The 20,029-nt window shown below is 33.5% G+C and overlaps 1 protein-coding gene across 3 annotated transcripts in view; it reads right to left on the bottom strand.

Moving 5' to 3' along the window:
* Nucleotides 1-20,029, bottom strand: part of LOC106640888 (uncharacterized) — a 176,973-nt gene that overhangs the window by 63,021 nt on the left and 93,923 nt on the right. For all 3 annotated transcript variants that reach the window (XR_016293430.1, XM_089597680.1, XM_089597679.1), the window contains one exon: nt 1,198-1,751. Coding sequence is in view for 2 of the 3 variants with exons in the window: in XM_089597680.1 (XP_089453806.1) it covers nt 1,198-1,751 (554 nt within the window). In the remaining variant the exon portion in view is untranslated. The remainder of the gene's footprint in view (nt 1-1,197; nt 1,752-20,029) is intronic.

The following is a 20,029-nucleotide window of genomic DNA, read 5'->3' as shown; positions in this document are numbered from 1 at the left end:
TAAGACTAAAACTTTTTATTTTTCCATCTAATGTTTGAAAGTTGCAAACAAAATAAGGTTGTAAAAAGAACAAGTGTTTACAATAATTTTTTATGTTTCTGAGAAAAACGTGTGTGTGTGTGTGTGTGTGTGTGTGTGTGTGTGTGTGTGTGTAAAAAGTAAATAAAAAAGCTTGCAGAAACAGAAAGGTATTTGAAAAATGTGTATTGATGACTTGGGAGAAAGAGGTACAAGAGAATCAGGTCAAAGCTCACGAGTGAAAGTTTTAGGAATAATGACTCAGATGGAGCATACAGACAAGTATTGCAATAACAATTCCTTGCAGTAATATTTGCATTCCTGGACAATCATATCCACTATTAATCATACATTAAAAGTAAGCAAAAAAATGTTGAGTAGACATCCATGAAACAGTTACATACATCAATGTGACATCATATCATACCTAAGCATTGTGCAAAATACTTATTACTAGCTTTAATTAAACTTTGCACTGAGTTTACTGCTAATGCCAGTATCAAATTGATTAGATTAAGTTTATGAAAATCAAGTTTTTCTGTTGTACTCCATATTGTTATCTCAGGGTTCATTCAGTTTTTAGTTATTAAGCGCATTATATTATATAATTTTACACCTGTGTGGCTCCCACAAGAACACACACCTTATTTTATTCAATTGGTCCTTTGGCACGTTGATTAATAATAAGTAAATAAATGTGTGAATCAGATGTATAAGCAAGCAAGTATTTTACTGGAAGTTGATTGCATGGAAATATTTCCATGTACTAAGTAATTGTACAAAGCTTGTACATGAAACTACTGTGTGAAGCACCAATGTACAGAAAAATTTCCAAACAAATCAACTAGCTGACTATTGAATAACAGTTCTATGGTATTGAAAATCATAGTGCACTGAAAATTATAGTAAAAAATACTATCTGCTTATTACAGGAAAAATAATATTTGCTATTATAATGTGTCAGAGTGTTTCTTCAAAAAGTACGATTAGCAAAAAACACATGGTCAAACAAGCTAAGTAAATGACATTTGGGTAATCAAACGTTTTTGTCATGAGAATAAAAGTTGTGTCTCATAAGATTATCCAACTAAACAATGTTTTCAATCAGTTGGCAAATGTAAATGTACTTCAAAGGACAAAACTTGGGGCAACACAAAACAGTAAAAAAGAGCTCCTCACCTGAGAATCAGAGAGGAATCTTTCGCTGGGTGGTCCCGAAAGCGTAACATCGTAGTTCCCTGAGATTTTTCGTTTCCTCTTTTCAGGATGGCTGTGTACGCTAGGCGATTCTGAATGCCTGATGTTAGCCTGGACCGCGGGTTCAGGGCTTGGGCTCTTCTCGTCGGGCTTGTTATTGACACTGTTGTCCGTCAGGCCTCGGATCTGCAGAGCCTCGGCGGTCTTGAGGAACATGGGCAGCAGGTGCTGACTGACGTTGACCTCGCCCTTGTACATAAAGTGCAACAATGCCTTCATCTCCGTATCGTTGACATCTTTGAGAAAGATGATCGGGTGGGGATGAATGTTTTGCAGAAAGATGTTCTCGAAGTAGGGACTGCAGGCTGACAGTATCGTCTGGTGGGCCTTGAAGGTCTCACCGTCGCAAGCGAGGGTCACGTCGCAGAGGGCCTCGCGCGCCAACAGCGAACTCAGGACGTCAGTTAGGTTGGCCGGATGGTTGTTCCAGCGCAGACAGTACTGCTGGTCCATCTTGTTTATCTCCAATCCCGACCCTGCAATCAATCGAAAGTTTCAAGGCTTTAGTATCTCGTGTTCACTCAATTATTTGTATAGTTAACTCAATTGTTATTATTTATTTATTTTTTAGTTCGAATTACTTGTACGTGAAGCATATTTTTTTAGCGATTAAGTACTCTCTATTTCTCGTTTTCTATTTATAGTTTTTCTCTCTTATTCCTGTCCTTTTCTACACCTATCTGTCCTACCTATATCGTGCAACTGCTGTTGTTTACACTCACTTGTTGAAGCACACAGTTAGCACTCATGGCGATATACTTATTCTTTTGAGCACAACAATTGGACAAACACACGAACAAATAAACAAAAATAAAAAAAGAAAGAAAAAAATACCAGTTATACAGAAAAACGGTTTCTAGTACCAGCAGAAGCACAGTACTAAGCGCGCAGAGAGAGAGAGAGAGAGGGAAGGACGGAACATACGGAGCTCTGTGTATATACATATATACAGGAAACCTACTACAACTACAAACACACAGACACACACACACACACACAGACACACAGACACACGTGCCTCTCTCGGCTAACTGTAACTGTAACTTCACTAGTGCCCCACGTCGGTCGAGCGTATAGCAGACCTTTGCTTCTTTTTTTTTTTCCTTTTTTTTATTGTGTAGGTATATAATCGTAAACTGCACTTTACTAAGAAGGTGTGTGTAAGATTTCCAAGTATATTTATCCGCATTGATGTAAAGACAAACATTACAAGTCTTGATGCGAAAGATTATCGGAGCGAGAATTCATGTAAGATTCGTATGTACCCAAGAGCCAAGGACGCGCTCGCATTCCAAAAATTTTTCTCCTCCTCCTCCTCGACGCGTATATACATGGTATATGGCACACACAACCTATAAAGTATCACAAGCGAAAAAAAAAAAATAAATAAATAAATAACATAAGCAAAGTATGTATATCGCATCAGCAACAATCAAGGGAACGAAAATGTAAGTCACTCCAAGTGCATCGTATATGCGTATAGGTGTGCACGAGATGTATTTTTTAAATTTTATTTTGTATCCAAAATGATAATATGTGATGCAAGAAGCCTCCCCTCCGACGACTCGTGTACTTGTAGGTATATAGATATATTTTTGCGTATGGAAGTAACGTACCGTCTGTACCTATACACATAGGGGAGGGAGAGCAAGGGAAGAGAGGAGGGTACGTACGACGAGCGATGCGGAAGGGGACAAAATAACAAAACGAGGACTGCTATAGGTATATTATTCGTGTGTTTTACAGCAGGGCAGATCGGAGCAGCCAGCCTGCACGCACATCGTTATACCTATATACATACGCGTGTACTGCAAGGGAGAGAAATTTTATTGAGAGAAAAAAGGAGAGGAGGACGCTCCCCGTTCTTTTGATATACTCTCCGTCTCTCTCTTTCTCTAGTGTAGATATCTGCTCATTTTCTAGTTTGTGTTTTAACATGGATGCGAATGTGGGCAGATAATGTGTACACCTATATTTACAGCCCTCCGATCTGATATGTCGCGGAAGCTGATTCGTATTCTTCGAAACGTACTTGTGCCCCCCCCCCTACACCCCCCCAAGACTCGTGCACGGAGGTTAATCGATTGATAAAAGAAAACAAAATAAAAAAAAAGGTTTAGCTGCTGCACTTTACCTAAATACACGGACGTATGCGCACATATACGTCGTCGCCGTCGTCGTCTCGTCGTGCAGCGTGCAACAGCGCGTACCTTCGTCTTCTCTTCCTCTTTCGCCTCCACACCGCCTCTATTCTTTCGCGAGATGATGCGTATCTTTTTTTATTTTCCTTTTCTTTCTTATTTTCACACTTTTTTGCTTGCCTACTGCTACAGATATTTCGTACACAGATGATGATGATGATGATCGCTCTCTTTCGGTGTGTGTGAGTGCACGCGCGTGTGTGTGTGTGTAATCAAACACCTAATATGTACACCACACGTTCACTTCACTCGCGATGATATTGAAAGAGTGATGGAAAAAAAAACGGGCGTATGTGCATGCATTTATTGACACAATCACACATTACGCACACACGGAAACACTGCACCAACTCGTAGTTGTAATCACATCGACGACGACGCAACTTGCACGAGAGAATACCCAAACAACTGCTTACTATTAATAATAATGATACATGGTGTTACGAACAAAAAAAAACACTGGCCCAGCAAGTGTAAGTATAGGCAATTAATGAATAACAAGAACTATACACACTACTTATGCACTGTCAGAGTTAGACAGCACCAGCGTCAGCAGCAGCCCGTCGTCCTCGGTGCTTCTGCAAATGTGCCACATTGCAGTCTAACTTAACTGTAAAACCCTTCAGGGTTCACGCTCGCGAGGCTATCTCTCTCTCTCTCTCTGCGCCGTGTTGCGCCGTCCTCTCCTCTCTTGCGTGCGTGTGTAACTATATACATATGTGTGTGTTCACGTTATATAGGTACGAAGTGAGGAACTACTACGCGTGCCGAAAACATTTTTTCGCATAACCTCCCGTTGCTCTCTCGGGCCTATAGGCGTATTATATGCTCTCCCCCTCTTCTCTCTCTTTCGTCCCCTCCCCTCCGTTACTACGATGCTGCTGATGCGAGATGCTGCTGGCTTCTCCCTTTTTTGATCTCTCTACTAATAAAATATATACATACAAAGGCCATAGGTATGTACGTGTGTTTTCAGGACATGAGGAAATACTGAAATAGACGGAATAGGACCGTTGCGATTACGGCTGGTACGTACTCGCGACCGTCACTCTTTTAACTTGAAACTGTTCTGCTCGTTTTTTTTTTTTTTTTTTTTTTTTTTTTTCGTTGGTACTCCTAAGTTTTATATGTATAGATTCTCGAAATTGACGTATATGTTTATACGTTTGTTATAATGTTTTGCTAGTGCATAAAACTTTGTAAATAAAAACCGATTTCAAATGTGCGATATTGTCGAATTTTTTTTTTTTTTTTTAATTTGTTGTACGGTTCAGAATAATTTTGGATCTCGAGATTACACAATTTTTTTATTTCAATAAAATAAAAGTTACTGTCAGGATCTTGAAGGATTAAAAAATATTCAAAAACTGCATGGGAATCTCATGCCAAAAAATTTTGAGAATAAAAAAAATTTTTTTTTCTAATTTCTTTAATTTTTATGACAAATTTATATGAATCATGCATCAAAGAAAATCTACAAAATATTTTAAAAAATCGTTTTTTTCTGTTGAAACATTCAATCTTACATAGATTTCAAATCAGAAGATAATCCCATGAAAGATCTCCCCTGTGAAAATTCTTAAATTTAATATTTAAGAGACACTTGTGCCTTCAGTTTCATGATTACTTAAAACAATTTATTGTAGAATATTATAAATTTTATAGAGAAGCTTATTACATCTAATGAAATCATGTAACTGTAAACCCACATACTGTTAAAAAAATTCCAAAATTTAACATTTCTAATAACAATTTATATTAAATTTTATAATTTTTTTAAGTAAAATTCTAATAAGACACAAAAAACATCAAATTTATAAGTACTTCATTTATTAAATTTCAGCAAGTGTGTTAAATTTTTAATCACTAAGTACAAATAACATGATTCTGATACATTTTTTGTATTGTTTTAAAATGCAAACTTTTAATTTTTTAGAACGTTGATGTATTAAATTTTAGTTAAAATATGATAAAATATGATAAAATTATTATAATAAATAAGAGATAAACATTTCTTAAATATTTTAAATCTTTTAAAATGAGAGTATTGCTGTTCCAAAATATTTAAATACAAGAACATTCGTAAAAACAATTAATATTTAAATTAAAACTTATGTCCTTGAGTTTGAATACGTGTAAGCCAATAACTGGTGTCTTAAAAATATTAAGACACAAAAAAACATTTATGTACAATTTAATCTAACTTTATTAAATTATACAAATTTTCATATCTTCATAAATTAATATATGTAAATTTTTGCATTATTAGTAATTAAACATATAATTTTCAAAATCTCTTAACAATACTTATTATTGTTTTGTACAAATGTTGCAATACTGTTATTCATTTTAAAACTATTAGAAATGGATTAAATGTACAAGTTTTTATCATTCTCTCTCATGGACCGTTTGATGTGAGCTGGTACAATGCTGGACTTCAACAGAAGAAATCGGAATTTTGAGACCTTGCTCCAACCTTTATTTGTTCTAACATTTTTTTCTGATTCAGCAGTGTAAATATTTTTATACTAAAATAAATAATAAAAGCAAAACACACAAAATTACTAATGTTTGTGTATAATAAAATTAATCATTAATAATAAAAAAAATCAATTCTTGATAACCATGTCTTAATTTATTGTACAGATAAATACAAACTATTAATAAAACTCTAAATTTAGAGGTACAACAATCCAATTTCTATGAAATTTGCTTCTGCAGATACATAGTTATCAAATTTAATAAACATTTTTTTAACTCTATAACAAGTAATAGAAAAAGTGTTAATGTGAAATCAAAAAAAATTAACACATGCTTCAACTTCAAAAACATAATTTTTTTTTTTAATCTAGAGAGATAAAAATATTGGGACAAAGAAAAGAGGACTTAATAGACCAATGGTCCAGGCAGAGATTCGAAAACATGATGACAAATAAAGGTTTCGAAACGTTACACTGTAGAATCTGTAATTAAACAGAAGATAGCATAGAACACAATACGTGTGGTAAGGCCAAGAGGCAGAAAAAAATAAAGAATGGACTAATAAGATCAATTACAGCATAATTTGTTTATATTAATTTTAAAGGAACTTAATAAGCAGTAAAAATAATGAAAGAAAATGTCAAAATATGTACAAGACTAGACAAATATTTAAAAAAAAATTACAATTACTCTTTTATTTTCAAAACAAAAACAAATTTAACATCAAAATACTTTATATGTACTTGAATAAATTTTTATGAGTTTGTAAATAATTTGCAACATTTATCATACCATCATGCTTTCTCTCGTAAAAATTGCACCAGTCGTATTTCCTACGCAAAAAATGAGTTTTTTTTAATTTTGTATAATTTATAGCATTTTGATCTTCTTCACTTTACCTGTAATGTTTTCTGAACTGTTTATGAACACTACAATGTATCAATGTGTATATGAAAAAGATGATACTTAATATTTATATAGTTTGTCGGGAGGTGTGTTATTTTCGATTTTTCATGTAATGTAACGTACTAATTATATATATATATATATATATATATATATATCCTATATTATATAGTTATTTTGGTGGGGCTGTCCACACATCCCCCTTCCCAAGTGGTTCCTCCACAGACCCCCACATCTCCCCTCAACAGAAAATGTTATAATAATCCTGTTTTAATGAAAATATGTTAAAGAAGGGTACATATGGAGTTTGCCTCCCATACAGCCCTTCCCCACATCTTTCGACAAAAATTTAGAATGTATTGTAAAGATACTTTATGATAGGGTCCTTAAATACTTTTAAATACTTACACCCACAGCCCCTCCGCACCCCCTAAATTATTTTTTGTGAGATAACTTTATAAAAGGGACAAGAGGGGCTGATCCCCGGCCCCTTATTACAATATTAAAATTTTTCTCAGACACTTATTATTTTTGTCGACACCTCACCTTCACTGTACAACAACTTCAATATTTGTTTCTTCTAATTCATCAGTTTCTGACTAAATAACAATCAATTTGGTTATCAATAAAAATTTTCCAAACGAAGATAATTTACGAGGTGGAAAGTCTCAATAGCATATCGAATTACATTATGTTTGAATTTATTTATATTGTACCTATAATATGTTTAATTTATTTCATACAAATCTTTGTTGATGGTGATGGCACGTGGAGGGGGCAAAGCCTTATAACAAATAATTAGTTTGTCAAAAGTATTGCTAAAATTATAAATATTATCATGTTTTAATATTTAATCTTGAAATTCAACGCGTCACTATTTTAGATGAGATTACTTTTTGATAAAAGATTGTAAAAATAAAGAGAAACTTTTTAATTTTACTAATTAATTTTAAACTGGAAATGAGGGGTTGGCGCGCGGCGTGGGCAAGAGGGCTAAGCCCCCCTAGTATGTATAAAAAATCCCAATACACACACACATCCAAATTGTGTGAATGTTCTTAGTTTACGTGAAGATATATCGAATTACATTACGTTTGAATTTTTTTATATCGTACCTATAATATTTTTAATTTATTTTATACAACTCTTTCTTGATGGTGATGGCACGTGGAGGGGGAAAAATCTTATAATGAACAATTAGTTTGTCAAAAGTATTGCTAAAATTATAAATATTATCATGTTTTAATATTTCATCTTGCAATTCATCGCGTCACTATTTTAGATGAGATTACTTTTTGATAAAAGATTGTAAAAATAAAGAGAAACTTTTTAATTTTACTAATTAATTTTAAACAGGAAATGAGGGGTTGGCGCGCAGTATGGGCAAGGGGGCTAAGCCCCCCTAGTATGTATAAAAAATCCCAATACACACACATCTAAATAGTGTGAATGTTCTTAGTTTACATGAAGGTATACCTTTATTTGTAATGCACGCGAGTTTTTTTCGCAGGCGCACTTGCATCGGTCCAAGGTTGTCCTAATGTTACAAACGTACACAATTTGTAACAAGGCGAAGTTTTTTGCTGCTGTGAATGCGTGTAAAATAAAAACGCAGACTCTAATTTTTGTTTTGTATGTTTGTATAATCAAGTGACGCAGTGAGAAAAATGTATCGTGGGAGGGATGTATCCCTTTAGTAGATTTTCGTAAAATATAGAACCAGAATTTCTTGGAACCTAAGTATTAATATTAATACACATAGCAACGTACATCCAAAACTTTTTACGAGATAAATGTTTTTGTGATAATTTAATACTTAAGCGTTAATGACAAGAACATTCAATCGGTAAATTAAAAAACTGATTACTTAACGAGGGATTCGATTTGTCAATCTATCATTTTACTGATGGTGGTGAAATTAGTTATCTGAAATGAATATATCATAATTAATTTAAGGAAAATTGTTTCATTTTAAATAACCAAAAAAAAAGTTGTGGTTTTTGCAAAAAAAAAAAAATTTCTTACCTTAATTTGCCATTTAATCATATAATTGTCATTATATATAAATAAAACAAAATATTCAAAAAATAAAAAAAAAACTTTTTTCCGGCTGTAAGATTCCCGTTTTACGTAGATCTTATATCACAAAACAATTATGTCAATGATCTCCCCTAGTGACATATAATAGTAAAGGTGTTCGTATTAAGTCGAAAAAAGTTAATATTAATAAGTTTTTTAATATTTGTAACATTCATTGTTAGTAAGGGAAAATTAAATCTTTGGTCCATGAAATTTCTATTACAGTGAAAAATTTTTTATTCAAGATTCAACTACCAAGAATCAATTGCAATAAAAATTATAACAAAATATAGTCAGTTAAGATGTAAAAAAATTGACATAAATGGTAAACCAGAGCCAGTTTTCCGCGTTTGCAGCAAAAATTAAAGTTACTAGGAAAAAAATTTTAATACAGTAAGTATACGTACTAAAATAAAAAGAAAATGAATTCTCGGAGAGCAAAGTCGGACCATCAAAGCGCTCGAAGTTTGTAAAAAAAAGTACGATTTTCTACAAAACTTGGAAATTTTATGTCTCGCGTTCTTGAAGTGCTACAGGGCTGAAATTCGGATATGTTGTCAGTCTTGCGGTCCTGGAAAGATAACTAAATTTTCAGATCAAATTGTTGTAAGCTGTTTGCATACCGTCAACTTTAGCAAAAAGTTGTCTTTTTCCCAAGTAATAGGTGGGGAGTTTTTACTTCTCGAAAAACGTTGAAATTTCAGCACCTATAGGTATTAAGAAGGACGAGTTTAACTGTAAATATTCACATTTTAACATGATTTGACAAATGTACAGTTGTTCAAATAATAGTCAATAAAGAACAGGTACTCTTTGCTACGTATCTCTAAATTTGACTGAAATATTGGGGAACGCTAAAAAAATAACGAAAAAATATAAAAAATGATTTGACAGTGTTAAAATTGTATTAACAAGATTATTTCGTACATATCTCGTTAACGGTGGCAGGTATGATGAAAAAAAAAAAATACCAGCTTTAATATTATTGACTGTGTGTTGACCAGAAACCGCATGAAAAATTTTTTTCGAAGAAAAACAGTTACTTTATGTATTTTGTTAAAAAAAATTTTTTTTAACAATTTTGATCAACATGTTAGGTTAGCAAACTACTGTCTTGCAAAGTAACACATTTTTATAAAATCAAGCAAATTAATTATAACTATGTTTAAATGATTGACTCCTTCATACGTGGGAAACAAAAATGACTTATTCAGATGGTTTCTAAATTTTTCTCACTTTAAATTTACGTAACTTCATTAGATTATTTTAATTTTTTTAATTTTTGAGTAAAATTTGTGCATTATCAAATATACCAAAAAATTAATTTTAACTTAGGATGAACGAAAACATACAAAGTCAGACGATTGTGTGTAAAAAATTAATGTGGTGTATTACGTTGCTAAAAAAAAAAAGTACAGATAAAAATGAAAATGAAACTAGAACTACTGAAGACTAGACCAGGTACCTTCCTAATGTAATAAAATAATCTCAGTTTAAAGGTACCCAAAGTAGAATTTAGGATTTGATAGTACCTCTGCTACACTTTGGCTGCTAGATTCAGCGTCATTAACTGAAAACATAATTTTTTTTGTGATATACGCTTTTGCAGTCCAATAAAACGTGAGGTAAAAAGGTATTTAATGCTTACTAGAAAATACGTTTCACCTGGATGACGTTAAAATACCTACTTACTTCCCATGAGCAGTGAACACCATTTTTCACCCAAAGGAATGTGCCATTTATGCCATTGAAATCAGAGAGAAAAAAAACGTAATAGACAAAAGGTTTTCCTACGGCATCCCAACGTTAGTACAATCCATATCCCTACATGAAAATCTTATACGTGGCTATCGCACCATCAGAGTCCTAGTTGTGAGTATCCACCGCCATCTGTATCAAATCAAATCATACATTCCTATCCTTATACATTGCGGTGAAAATTCTACGTTCTTACAACTAATTTTTTTTTTTCACTCTTATAGTCCAAATATGATGCAAGTCGCACATACCGTATACTGTAGCATACCGTATACACGAGCTATAGCAAGCAGCCGTAAATCAAGTATCTTCTAAAATGGTGAAAATACTACTAAATACAACATTCTCCCATAATTTCTGCATTTTGAAATTACCAACTTTCGCTGCAATGACGATTTCTTGGTATCACTTTTTCGGTTGGGCCGGGGCAACAGTCAATTATTTGATTGAGCTAAAAACATGGCAGTTAATTCTTTGGATTGTGTGCCTATTCCGAAAAATGAGTACCTCAAATCATTCCAAAAGTTTCTTTCGACATAAGTACACAATAAAACGATATGATTTTCGGCTTTCACCTAATATTGAAAAAAATTGAGTTAAGAGATTTGTCCAGAAAGTCACAAAAAAATCCCGTTTTTCCTTGTGGTACATGACATTGCAGTCAAAAAGAACTCTATCTCGAGGGTGAGCCTCAAAAAAAGTTTTTTATTCTTAAGTCAGGGACAAAATCGGGATATTTTTTGTAAATTTCCTTAACATATATACATATAGAAATTAATGAAAAATACTACAGCACTGCTGTAATCGCCCGAAAAAAGTCTGTAATACAATCAGGTGACATTAAATAAAAGTGTCAACTGTTGGGCTTGACTATTCTTCATTAAATCATCGGAAAAAAAAATCGGAAAAGGCGTGTTCAAGGTTTTTACTCTGGTGAAACGATCGTGTCTAAAATGTTATCACTTAATTATATCAACAACACATCAAAAGCACTGTAACGTATCAAAGATTTACAAGCAGTATAAACATTTTCAAAATTTCAGAAGATAGTATATCTTGTTTCAAAAAATCATTTGACACCAAGGCTAGCTCGCGGCATTGCAATAATACCTATACTGATGTAAGACAGTCATTGTTATTCAATTCTTATACTGTTATTATTAATAGGGTATGACCACGAATTCGTTGAAAACAATCAAATTAGGAAAAAGATTCCTACAGTACCTACAACCCGATGATATTAATAATCATTGACAATTAATTTCAAAGTTACTTCAACATGAAATTATGAATAGACGCACAAAGCTGATACATTAAGAAAACAGAAGAGAAAAATACTATCACGTGTTAACAAGAGTGTTGAGGTGCTCGAAACCAGAGATGCATTTTTAACGTCTTGACACATTAAGTACAATACATCGTATCAGTACACAATGGATTTACAAATTGCCTAAACTCATGCATCTTGGTACGATTAATTGTGTAACGAAGCTAACATTGGATATTGTTAAAATACTTTTCAAATGGGTCCGATCTCACAAGTTACTCGATTGTAAGGTAGAAATTCATATCTAACTTGTAGTATTAATTTTACAGTACAAATTGATGTTTCCGAAGGTGAATAGGATCTAAGAAACAACATGGAAATGATTTAGCCAACATTGAAATTTTTTTCACATTGCATTGATAAATAATTAACCTAATCAATCACTGTGAATAAAGCATTCTATTTTCAAGAGTGTTCGAGTACGTGGTTCATGAATCCGAGCGATATATTTTAGCCTCCCTATCGCAAGTGATATAAATTAACAGAAGTACTTAAAAAGTGCGTAAAATAATGAAGGCATCGGTGCTCGGGGCAATAAGATAAGTGTCTACATTGCTGACGTAGGCAAGTACAAAATCATATCGCCTTCAAGGTAAAACAGTAAGTTTTTTTTTTTCCGTTGTTCTAATGATTTTTGGGTACGTATGGTACCACCAAATACCCAACATTTTGATACTTTGACATGGTTATGAGCATCTGATTGTGAGACTTATGTCTGTATTTGTGGCCAAGACTACAAACATATTCCTCTAAAATTGAAATAGTGAGAATTTCACCGATTGCGCAGGTGAACGAGATTTTCACTGGTGAAAAATAAGTATCATGTAATCGCACCAAGTCGATGGAAAATTCGAAATATTTATCAGTAATTCAATAGACAATCTCAACCCGAATGAATAGAATTGTACAGCCCTTTGCACATTGTTTCGAGTGGTACCAACGATAAATTTTCCAACTAATATGATAGTGACACATCAACTCGGTAAAAATAGTGAATATTTATCGTTTCACAGTGAACACTTTGTCATAGGCAGTGAGTATTATTTATGATATGGTTAGGAATGTGGCACTTGTGCCATTTCAACTAAAAGAACAAAAAGTAATAGAATAAAAAACCACAGCAAATAAAGGAACCTAGTGCTGTACTAATTAACCCTAGGACAAAGGAAAAATTTTCATGTCGATTACACCACAGTTAAGAGAAAAAAAGAAGAAAATGTGTTAAATATTGTAACATCGGTACCTTTTTGGCGAAAATCTATGCGTTCTGTCGATCCCACGAGAGTCACCAGCGAAGTTGTGTATGAGAAGGTTGCTGCCTATTACAGTCGGGCGTTACAAGAACAACTACGTACGAATGTACAAATATCTATGACCAACACTCGTCGTAGGAGAGACCCGTGCCCCTGCAGCTGAAGGTAATCGGTGTTCTCCCCCACACACTCACACACTTACACGCACACACACTTACAGCCAAGTAATATATTTATTATAAACGACTTAGGTATTTCCTTCGGAAAGTTTTTCAAAATTCAAGGTACAATTTTTTTATCGACGGTGGTTATCAGTGGTCATTAAATGCGAATCCCATTAAAAATTTATCAGATAACCAACACTCCCTTTGTGCATAAGCCACGAAGCGATTAGAAAAAAAAATTCCCTCTCGTATCGCCGACTAGAATTTCGCGTGTGTGTGTTCATGCATACCTTGACCTTACGAAAGACAAAAGAAAATGATATATGTGGATGCCCGGTTTCTTAAATTTAATGATGACGATAATTTAGGCTATCCATCTAAGTACTTGGGTACACGAATGCTCCCGAAACGTGTAGTTGATGCAGTTAACAATACAAAGTTAAAACTGTTGATGCACATGTAATTCCTAGCAGTATTTTTAGCTGCTTGGTCAGATTTTAGAGCCAAATGTATTCGTGATTAACCAGAGTATTGGTTTTACTTTTTTTTTCAACATGACCACATGTACCAACAATGATTAGACTTTGATAAAAAGCTGTAAAAATCATTGAAGTCGGCTAAAAAAATAGTGTAGAACCACTTGGAATCAAACGTTATCTAAAGATTGACTTTTTTTTTAACGTAGCTTTGCTTCGATAAGCCATGCTTAAATAACTAGGTTTTTACAAATAAAATTTTCCGTAGTAAAATTGTATTGTAGTAAATCAGCGGGGCAACCTTGAATACTGTAAAATTTATTTTTTTATTTTCTAGTAAGAATACTTTTTAACAAATCTCAACTAAGATTTGTCATACTTTTATCAAAAAGTAATGCATCGAATGACCTAAAATGTGTAATAGGATTTCTAAAATAATAATACAAACGTGGGTCTTCTCATGGTTTATGTAAACATTGAGTTCGAAAACTAAAGTTTTCATCTTCCCCATAGCAATATGTAACCTAAAAATTCGTACACGTCGAGTAAGTCCATTTTTTCATGATGTGCAGACTCAGCTGACGTTAAAAAGAAGGCTAAGCTCGGTGTTCTGGTCGTCTTCTTTACTTAGCTTTGCTCTTAAAAATAACGTCACATAATAAACCAGTAAATGGTAACATTATTTTGCACATACATGGACAATGTTGAGACAATAAGTGTGAAAGTTTATATTTTTGAATTAAGTATCAGTCAATTGTGAAAGTTCAGTGAAAATTAATTTATGTAACTAAAGTTTATTTCTGTACATAAGTGTGGTTTATTGTAAATATAATTCCTGTGTCTAATAATGGACAAATAATTGAGACTTGGAGTGCGTCCTTTTAAGTGGAAAGAAAGTTTTAAGAGAAAGTTTGGGGTGCCCAAAGTTGTGTAAAATTTAATATTAGGATATGTTTTGATTAGATTTGTACTTTATTTTGTATATGAAATCTCCTGTAGTGTCCAAGCAAGCTGACACATAATTAAGTAAACAATACAAGTACATACACATACATAGTTCTATCTACATGTTTCTTTTAAAAATTTGGTGTTCACCATATGCACAGCCTTTTTTGAGTTAATATCATGTCGTACAGAAAATAAGAATTGAATCAAACATATTAATAAAGCATCAAGTGTTCAGTGTACAGTTCTTTGTACATCGTCGAGGGAGGTAGAAGACCCTATTGTATATTTGCGATAAGAAAGGTCTTACTTCGCATTTCCCAATTGTATAGTTGGGCTAAGGAAAGTCCCATTTCGGGTTTGACCTAAAAAATGGTTCCATTTCGAATTTGCCGTGAGAAAGGTCCCATTTTGGATTTGCTCTAAGAAAAGTCTCATTTCAGCCGAGCACGAGGAAAGGAACTATTTCAACCCAATACTTCAAATATTATTTATTACAAGAATTAGGCTGAATATGCCCTTCCTCAGAACGCTCGACCGAAATAGGCTCTTTTTAAGCACTGGTTTAAATGGAACCTTCTTTAGGGCAAATCTAAAATAAGACCTTTCTTAGTGCAAATCCAAAATATAACGTTTCTTAGAACAAATCCGAAATGAGACCTTTTTAAAGGAAAATCAGAAATAGGGCCTTCTTCTTCCCAAGGAACGGCATCAACAAATTCTGAGTCAAAGGACTTTGTAGTAGTTACGATTATTTTGATGGCTTTGTTAAATAATGTCATGGTAAATAATATTTGGCATTCGGCCCGGACAACCGATTATAGATAGATTGGTCATCCATACAGAACATTGTCCATCACCTAGATGTCGCTAAGATGGTACTTCATAACGTCACACCAGCACTATCGTTGGCTACGACATAATTTGAAGGTGCGTTACCATTTATTTATTCATTGTAACGTAGCGTCCACTTATAGATCTAAAGCTAATACTAGCGCTTGACGTCACAAGAAATGTCACCCCTGTTCCTTATCGCAAAGGCAACTTTAATCTCACTTTCCTTATTTATTGGTCGAGCAAATGACTTAACGTGAAAGGTATAAGTTAGATTTAATTACAGGAATGACAAGAATAGGTTGTTGAAGGAGCACGTAAGAAGAAAACGGAGACAAGAATACGTGAGCGTGTGTGCGTATGCGGGGGACGTTCTACGTCAACTAAGACACTGTTCCATTACAGAAAAATAGTAGATTAGTATTTTTCAAGATATCGACTATTCTAAGTGGCTGCTGTTTTGGGCTTTTGAAAAAAAATCCGTATCTATGCTTACAATATTAGTTATGGTAAAAATAGTAGTTGAATCATACAATATTGACGCCATTTTGAAAGTTTTTTTAAAATGTTGGTAAAGTTTCAACTGCTGAAAGACAATTTTAAACCATATAAAAAAGAGCTTGTGATAAAAATGTTAAAAATGACATGACTTCTCAAGAGCTAAGTATCTATCATCATTCATAAATTTCATGACATAAGAAGCTTATTTTAGCTACCAACAAGGACCTAGTCCATACATTCTTTTTACTTTTTCTGACCTTACTATAAGTATTTTAGTTTTTTCAACAATTTAGTATTAGCTTCCTCATTTTATCGAATTCCTTAAGTGTCCCCATCATATATCTGCCATTACTTCTCTATTACGGGTAAGTAGAACTTAGTTGTCCACGTAGGCCTCCCACCACATTCTAGTTTTATCTACAATTCAAAAACTGTTTTATTTTCGACTTATATGATCGTATCACATTATTTCTTATATATATATAGTATACCTTCTGTACAAAGAACTATTCGTCTGATTAGTTAAAAATTCTTTAACATAATGAAAAATTGTTGACGTAAACATGAAGTGCACATTACTTCAATTATTAATTTGAACACGTGCTGAATATCGCAGTGAAACTAGAAGAACCTATACATTACAATTACTTGATATCAGACATGATCCACGTACATTTGAATTTCCATACGATCATTGATATGAAGAAGCAAATAAACTAATTAGTATATTCCCCCTGAGAATAGACGCTTATTGGCTTCGTCATTAATGGGTGTACAAAGCATCAAATAGTTATGTTTAATTTGTATTTATACTTTTAATATTTAGACGATTATTTCGCATTAACAACTGGAAGGTGCGCCCAACAGTTAGTTTGTGAATGTCATGTAAATATTCGAATTTTAATCCCTTTAATTTTATACCTTTGTAGATGTTACACTGCATTTTTGCAGTAAATACAGTACCTGCATGTATCCTGTATCGGGTTATCATGCGCGCGGATCAAATGAATCCTGCTGCCGATGCATACACCTAGTGGAAAAGACGAGGACTGGACAGCCAAGAAGGGCTGAACCTGCGTATCGATCCGGAGATGCGCTTGCACGAGGTGTATACCTTCATATGTCTGGTGGGAAGGCTTTTCTGAGGTACAGGCTTTCAGATCTGTGGTTATGGATTTTGAAAATTTGTTTTAAACATATTTTTCATTGTTTGGTTTGAATGACAATTTCAAGGATTTTGGGAGAGAAGAGGACGATTGTTTTTGGGAATTTTATTTGTTTTAGATTCGAATTTCGAATCGTCAGCACAATATATAACACTAACGAGTAACGGCATTCCTTAAAAAAAAACTTAATCTGTATATTATGAGCTATTTCACCAGTTCTAGAGAAATAAATAACTTTAAAAAAAAAACAAAAAAAAACAAATGCGTTTCCCTTTCGTATAAAAAAATTGGAAAACGAAGAATCGTTACAATTTTTTGTTCTTCATGATGCAGATGACTTTTTTATTTGATAATCTTTTATAATTCTCACTTAAACTTGTTTCAGTCGAGAGATAAAAGAGTGAATTGATGTATTAACGCTTTCAACCATCTGTGTAAAGAAAAAAAATAAAGTAATAGTTAGTTGACACTCCTTTTCACACCTAGAAAAAAAATCAGGAGTATTAAATTTTTTTAAACGAACGAAACCATCCTGTGGATTTCGATATAAAAAATCGCAGAGAATTACAAGTTTGGAAAACAAAATTTGACAAAAAACTTTTTTGGTTGAATAGTACTTACTGAACAGTGTTTTTAGATACAAAACTACTAAATATAAAATATTTAAGAGACAAGTGATAATTACAGTAATTCAATGCTTTGCTACCGATAATGACTGCACGTTTTTAAGGATAAATCAAAAAAAAAATACATACAAATATACCATGAGAACTACTTGCAACTTTTATACTTGGTAAATTTTTTTCATCAAGCTACTTTTGTCAAGTCAACAATAAACTTGCAGAGCAGTACCTCAACAGCAAAAACTTGAAAAAGTTTTATCTACGTTAACGCGTCGCTGATTTCGCGAGTCGACAAAAGTTGTGAAGAGTAAGTAGATTGAGAAAAAAATTCAATTTGTTTTACAACAATCACGAAATAAAAGCAATAGGTATTTCGCATAAAAAAATTATATAAAAATTTGAAAAGTAACAGCTAAAGATGACATAAAAGTTTAGTTTTACGTAATAGTACTTTCATTTTACATATTTAGTTATTGTACGCTGATGCCGTCAAACTATCTCCACACTTCTGAACGTTCATATGCATATCTTAACAAATTTTTGAAGAGGTCGAACTAGCTCGTGTAGAACTAACCCCCTCTCGAACTTTCATCCTTTTTCTATATGTATGGCAGTATTAATTACGAACCAAAATTTTTTTTCAGCCATGCTAGAGTTATTACAAATTTTTTAGAAATTCGATACAAGAGTAAATCCTTCAGTGTGCATTTTCTTTGAATAAAAATTTATTCCTGATCCTTTAAAATTTGAGTTAACAAACATTAATCAAATAAGTAAAAGTAAAAAGTCATGTTAACATTAATCAAGTCCGGGATAAAAAAAAATATGTGGCTGTGTTAAAATACGCGCAAAGGGCAAGATTTGAACTTCTACTGCTTGGTTCAACATCGATCGCGAGCTTTTCATCCTTCCTGAGCCCCAGCCCAAGCGAAATTGGATTGTGGCAGTGCCTCTCAGCTTTTACCTGATGCTCAAGCCTTTATTAATGTTATTCGTGTATTCTAGGTAAATAAAAGTGTACCTCAGAAAAAAAAAAATTAGTTACAAGTAGTTTTTATTTTATTAACTAGAAAACGTTATTTTGTGGAAAATTTTCTCGGCCAGTGCGACTTTCGAGCAAGTACCTCTATGATTTTTCATATGTACTTTTTCACCACGCAATGCTCCTCGAGGAGGATTTAGGCGACGTTCTCGCAGTAAAAATTGCCTTATTTACCCCTACCCCCTCCTGTAATGGAAGGCCTCCCATCCCTCTTCCCTTCCTTCTCCCAAGTACTAAGTGCCCATAGTAGTGCCCTTATCAAAGGAGCCGGACGTAAGTAGAGCACTTTTTTTTTTATATTAGAGTGCTCTACGTCCGGCTCGTTTAATAAGGGCACTTAGCACTTGGGAAAGGGATGGGAGGCCGCCCATTACTGGGAGGGGGGTAGGGGAAAATTAGGCAATTTTTGCTGCGAAAAGGTCGCCTAAACCCTCCTCGAGGAGCCTCGCGTGGTGAAAAAGTACATATGAAACTTTGCAGAGGTACTTGCCCGAAAAAGTCGCACTGCACTGGCCGGGAATCGAACCACGGTGTCCCGCGTGCCAATCCACGACCTAGCCGACTGAGCCACCGCGCGCTCAGTAGAGCACTGTAATATAAAAATAAGAAAGAAATTAAATAAAGGAAATACAAAAAAATAAAAAAAATGTAATAAAATGAAATATGAAAAAAAATAAAACAAGAAATGAAAAACAAAATAAATAAAACAAGAAATTAAAAAAAAAAAATAAAAAAACAAAATAAAAAAAAAACAACAACAAACCAGGGGGGATAAATGGGTCATGGGACCCACGGTAAGAACGAAGTTCTTTGAACATGACGAGTATAAAAACACAATTTCTCAGGTAACAAGGGGGTCGCCAGACCCATTGAAAGAACGAAGCTCTATAAACGTTAATACTGCATTCATGTAGTTCACTAAACAAAAACTTGAAAAACGAATAAAACAAAAAAATAAAAAAAATAGTTCAGTACTCACGATGGTTGAACTTCGTGAG

This window comes from Copidosoma floridanum, unplaced genomic scaffold, assembly GCF_036245765.1.
Source record: "Copidosoma floridanum isolate Cflo_tuat_1 unplaced genomic scaffold, Cflo_Japanese_pri ptg000035l, whole genome shotgun sequence".
NCBI classification, from domain to species: Eukaryota; Metazoa; Arthropoda; class Insecta; order Hymenoptera; family Encyrtidae; genus Copidosoma; species Copidosoma floridanum.
This window is presented reverse-complemented; position numbering and strand designations above follow the sequence as displayed.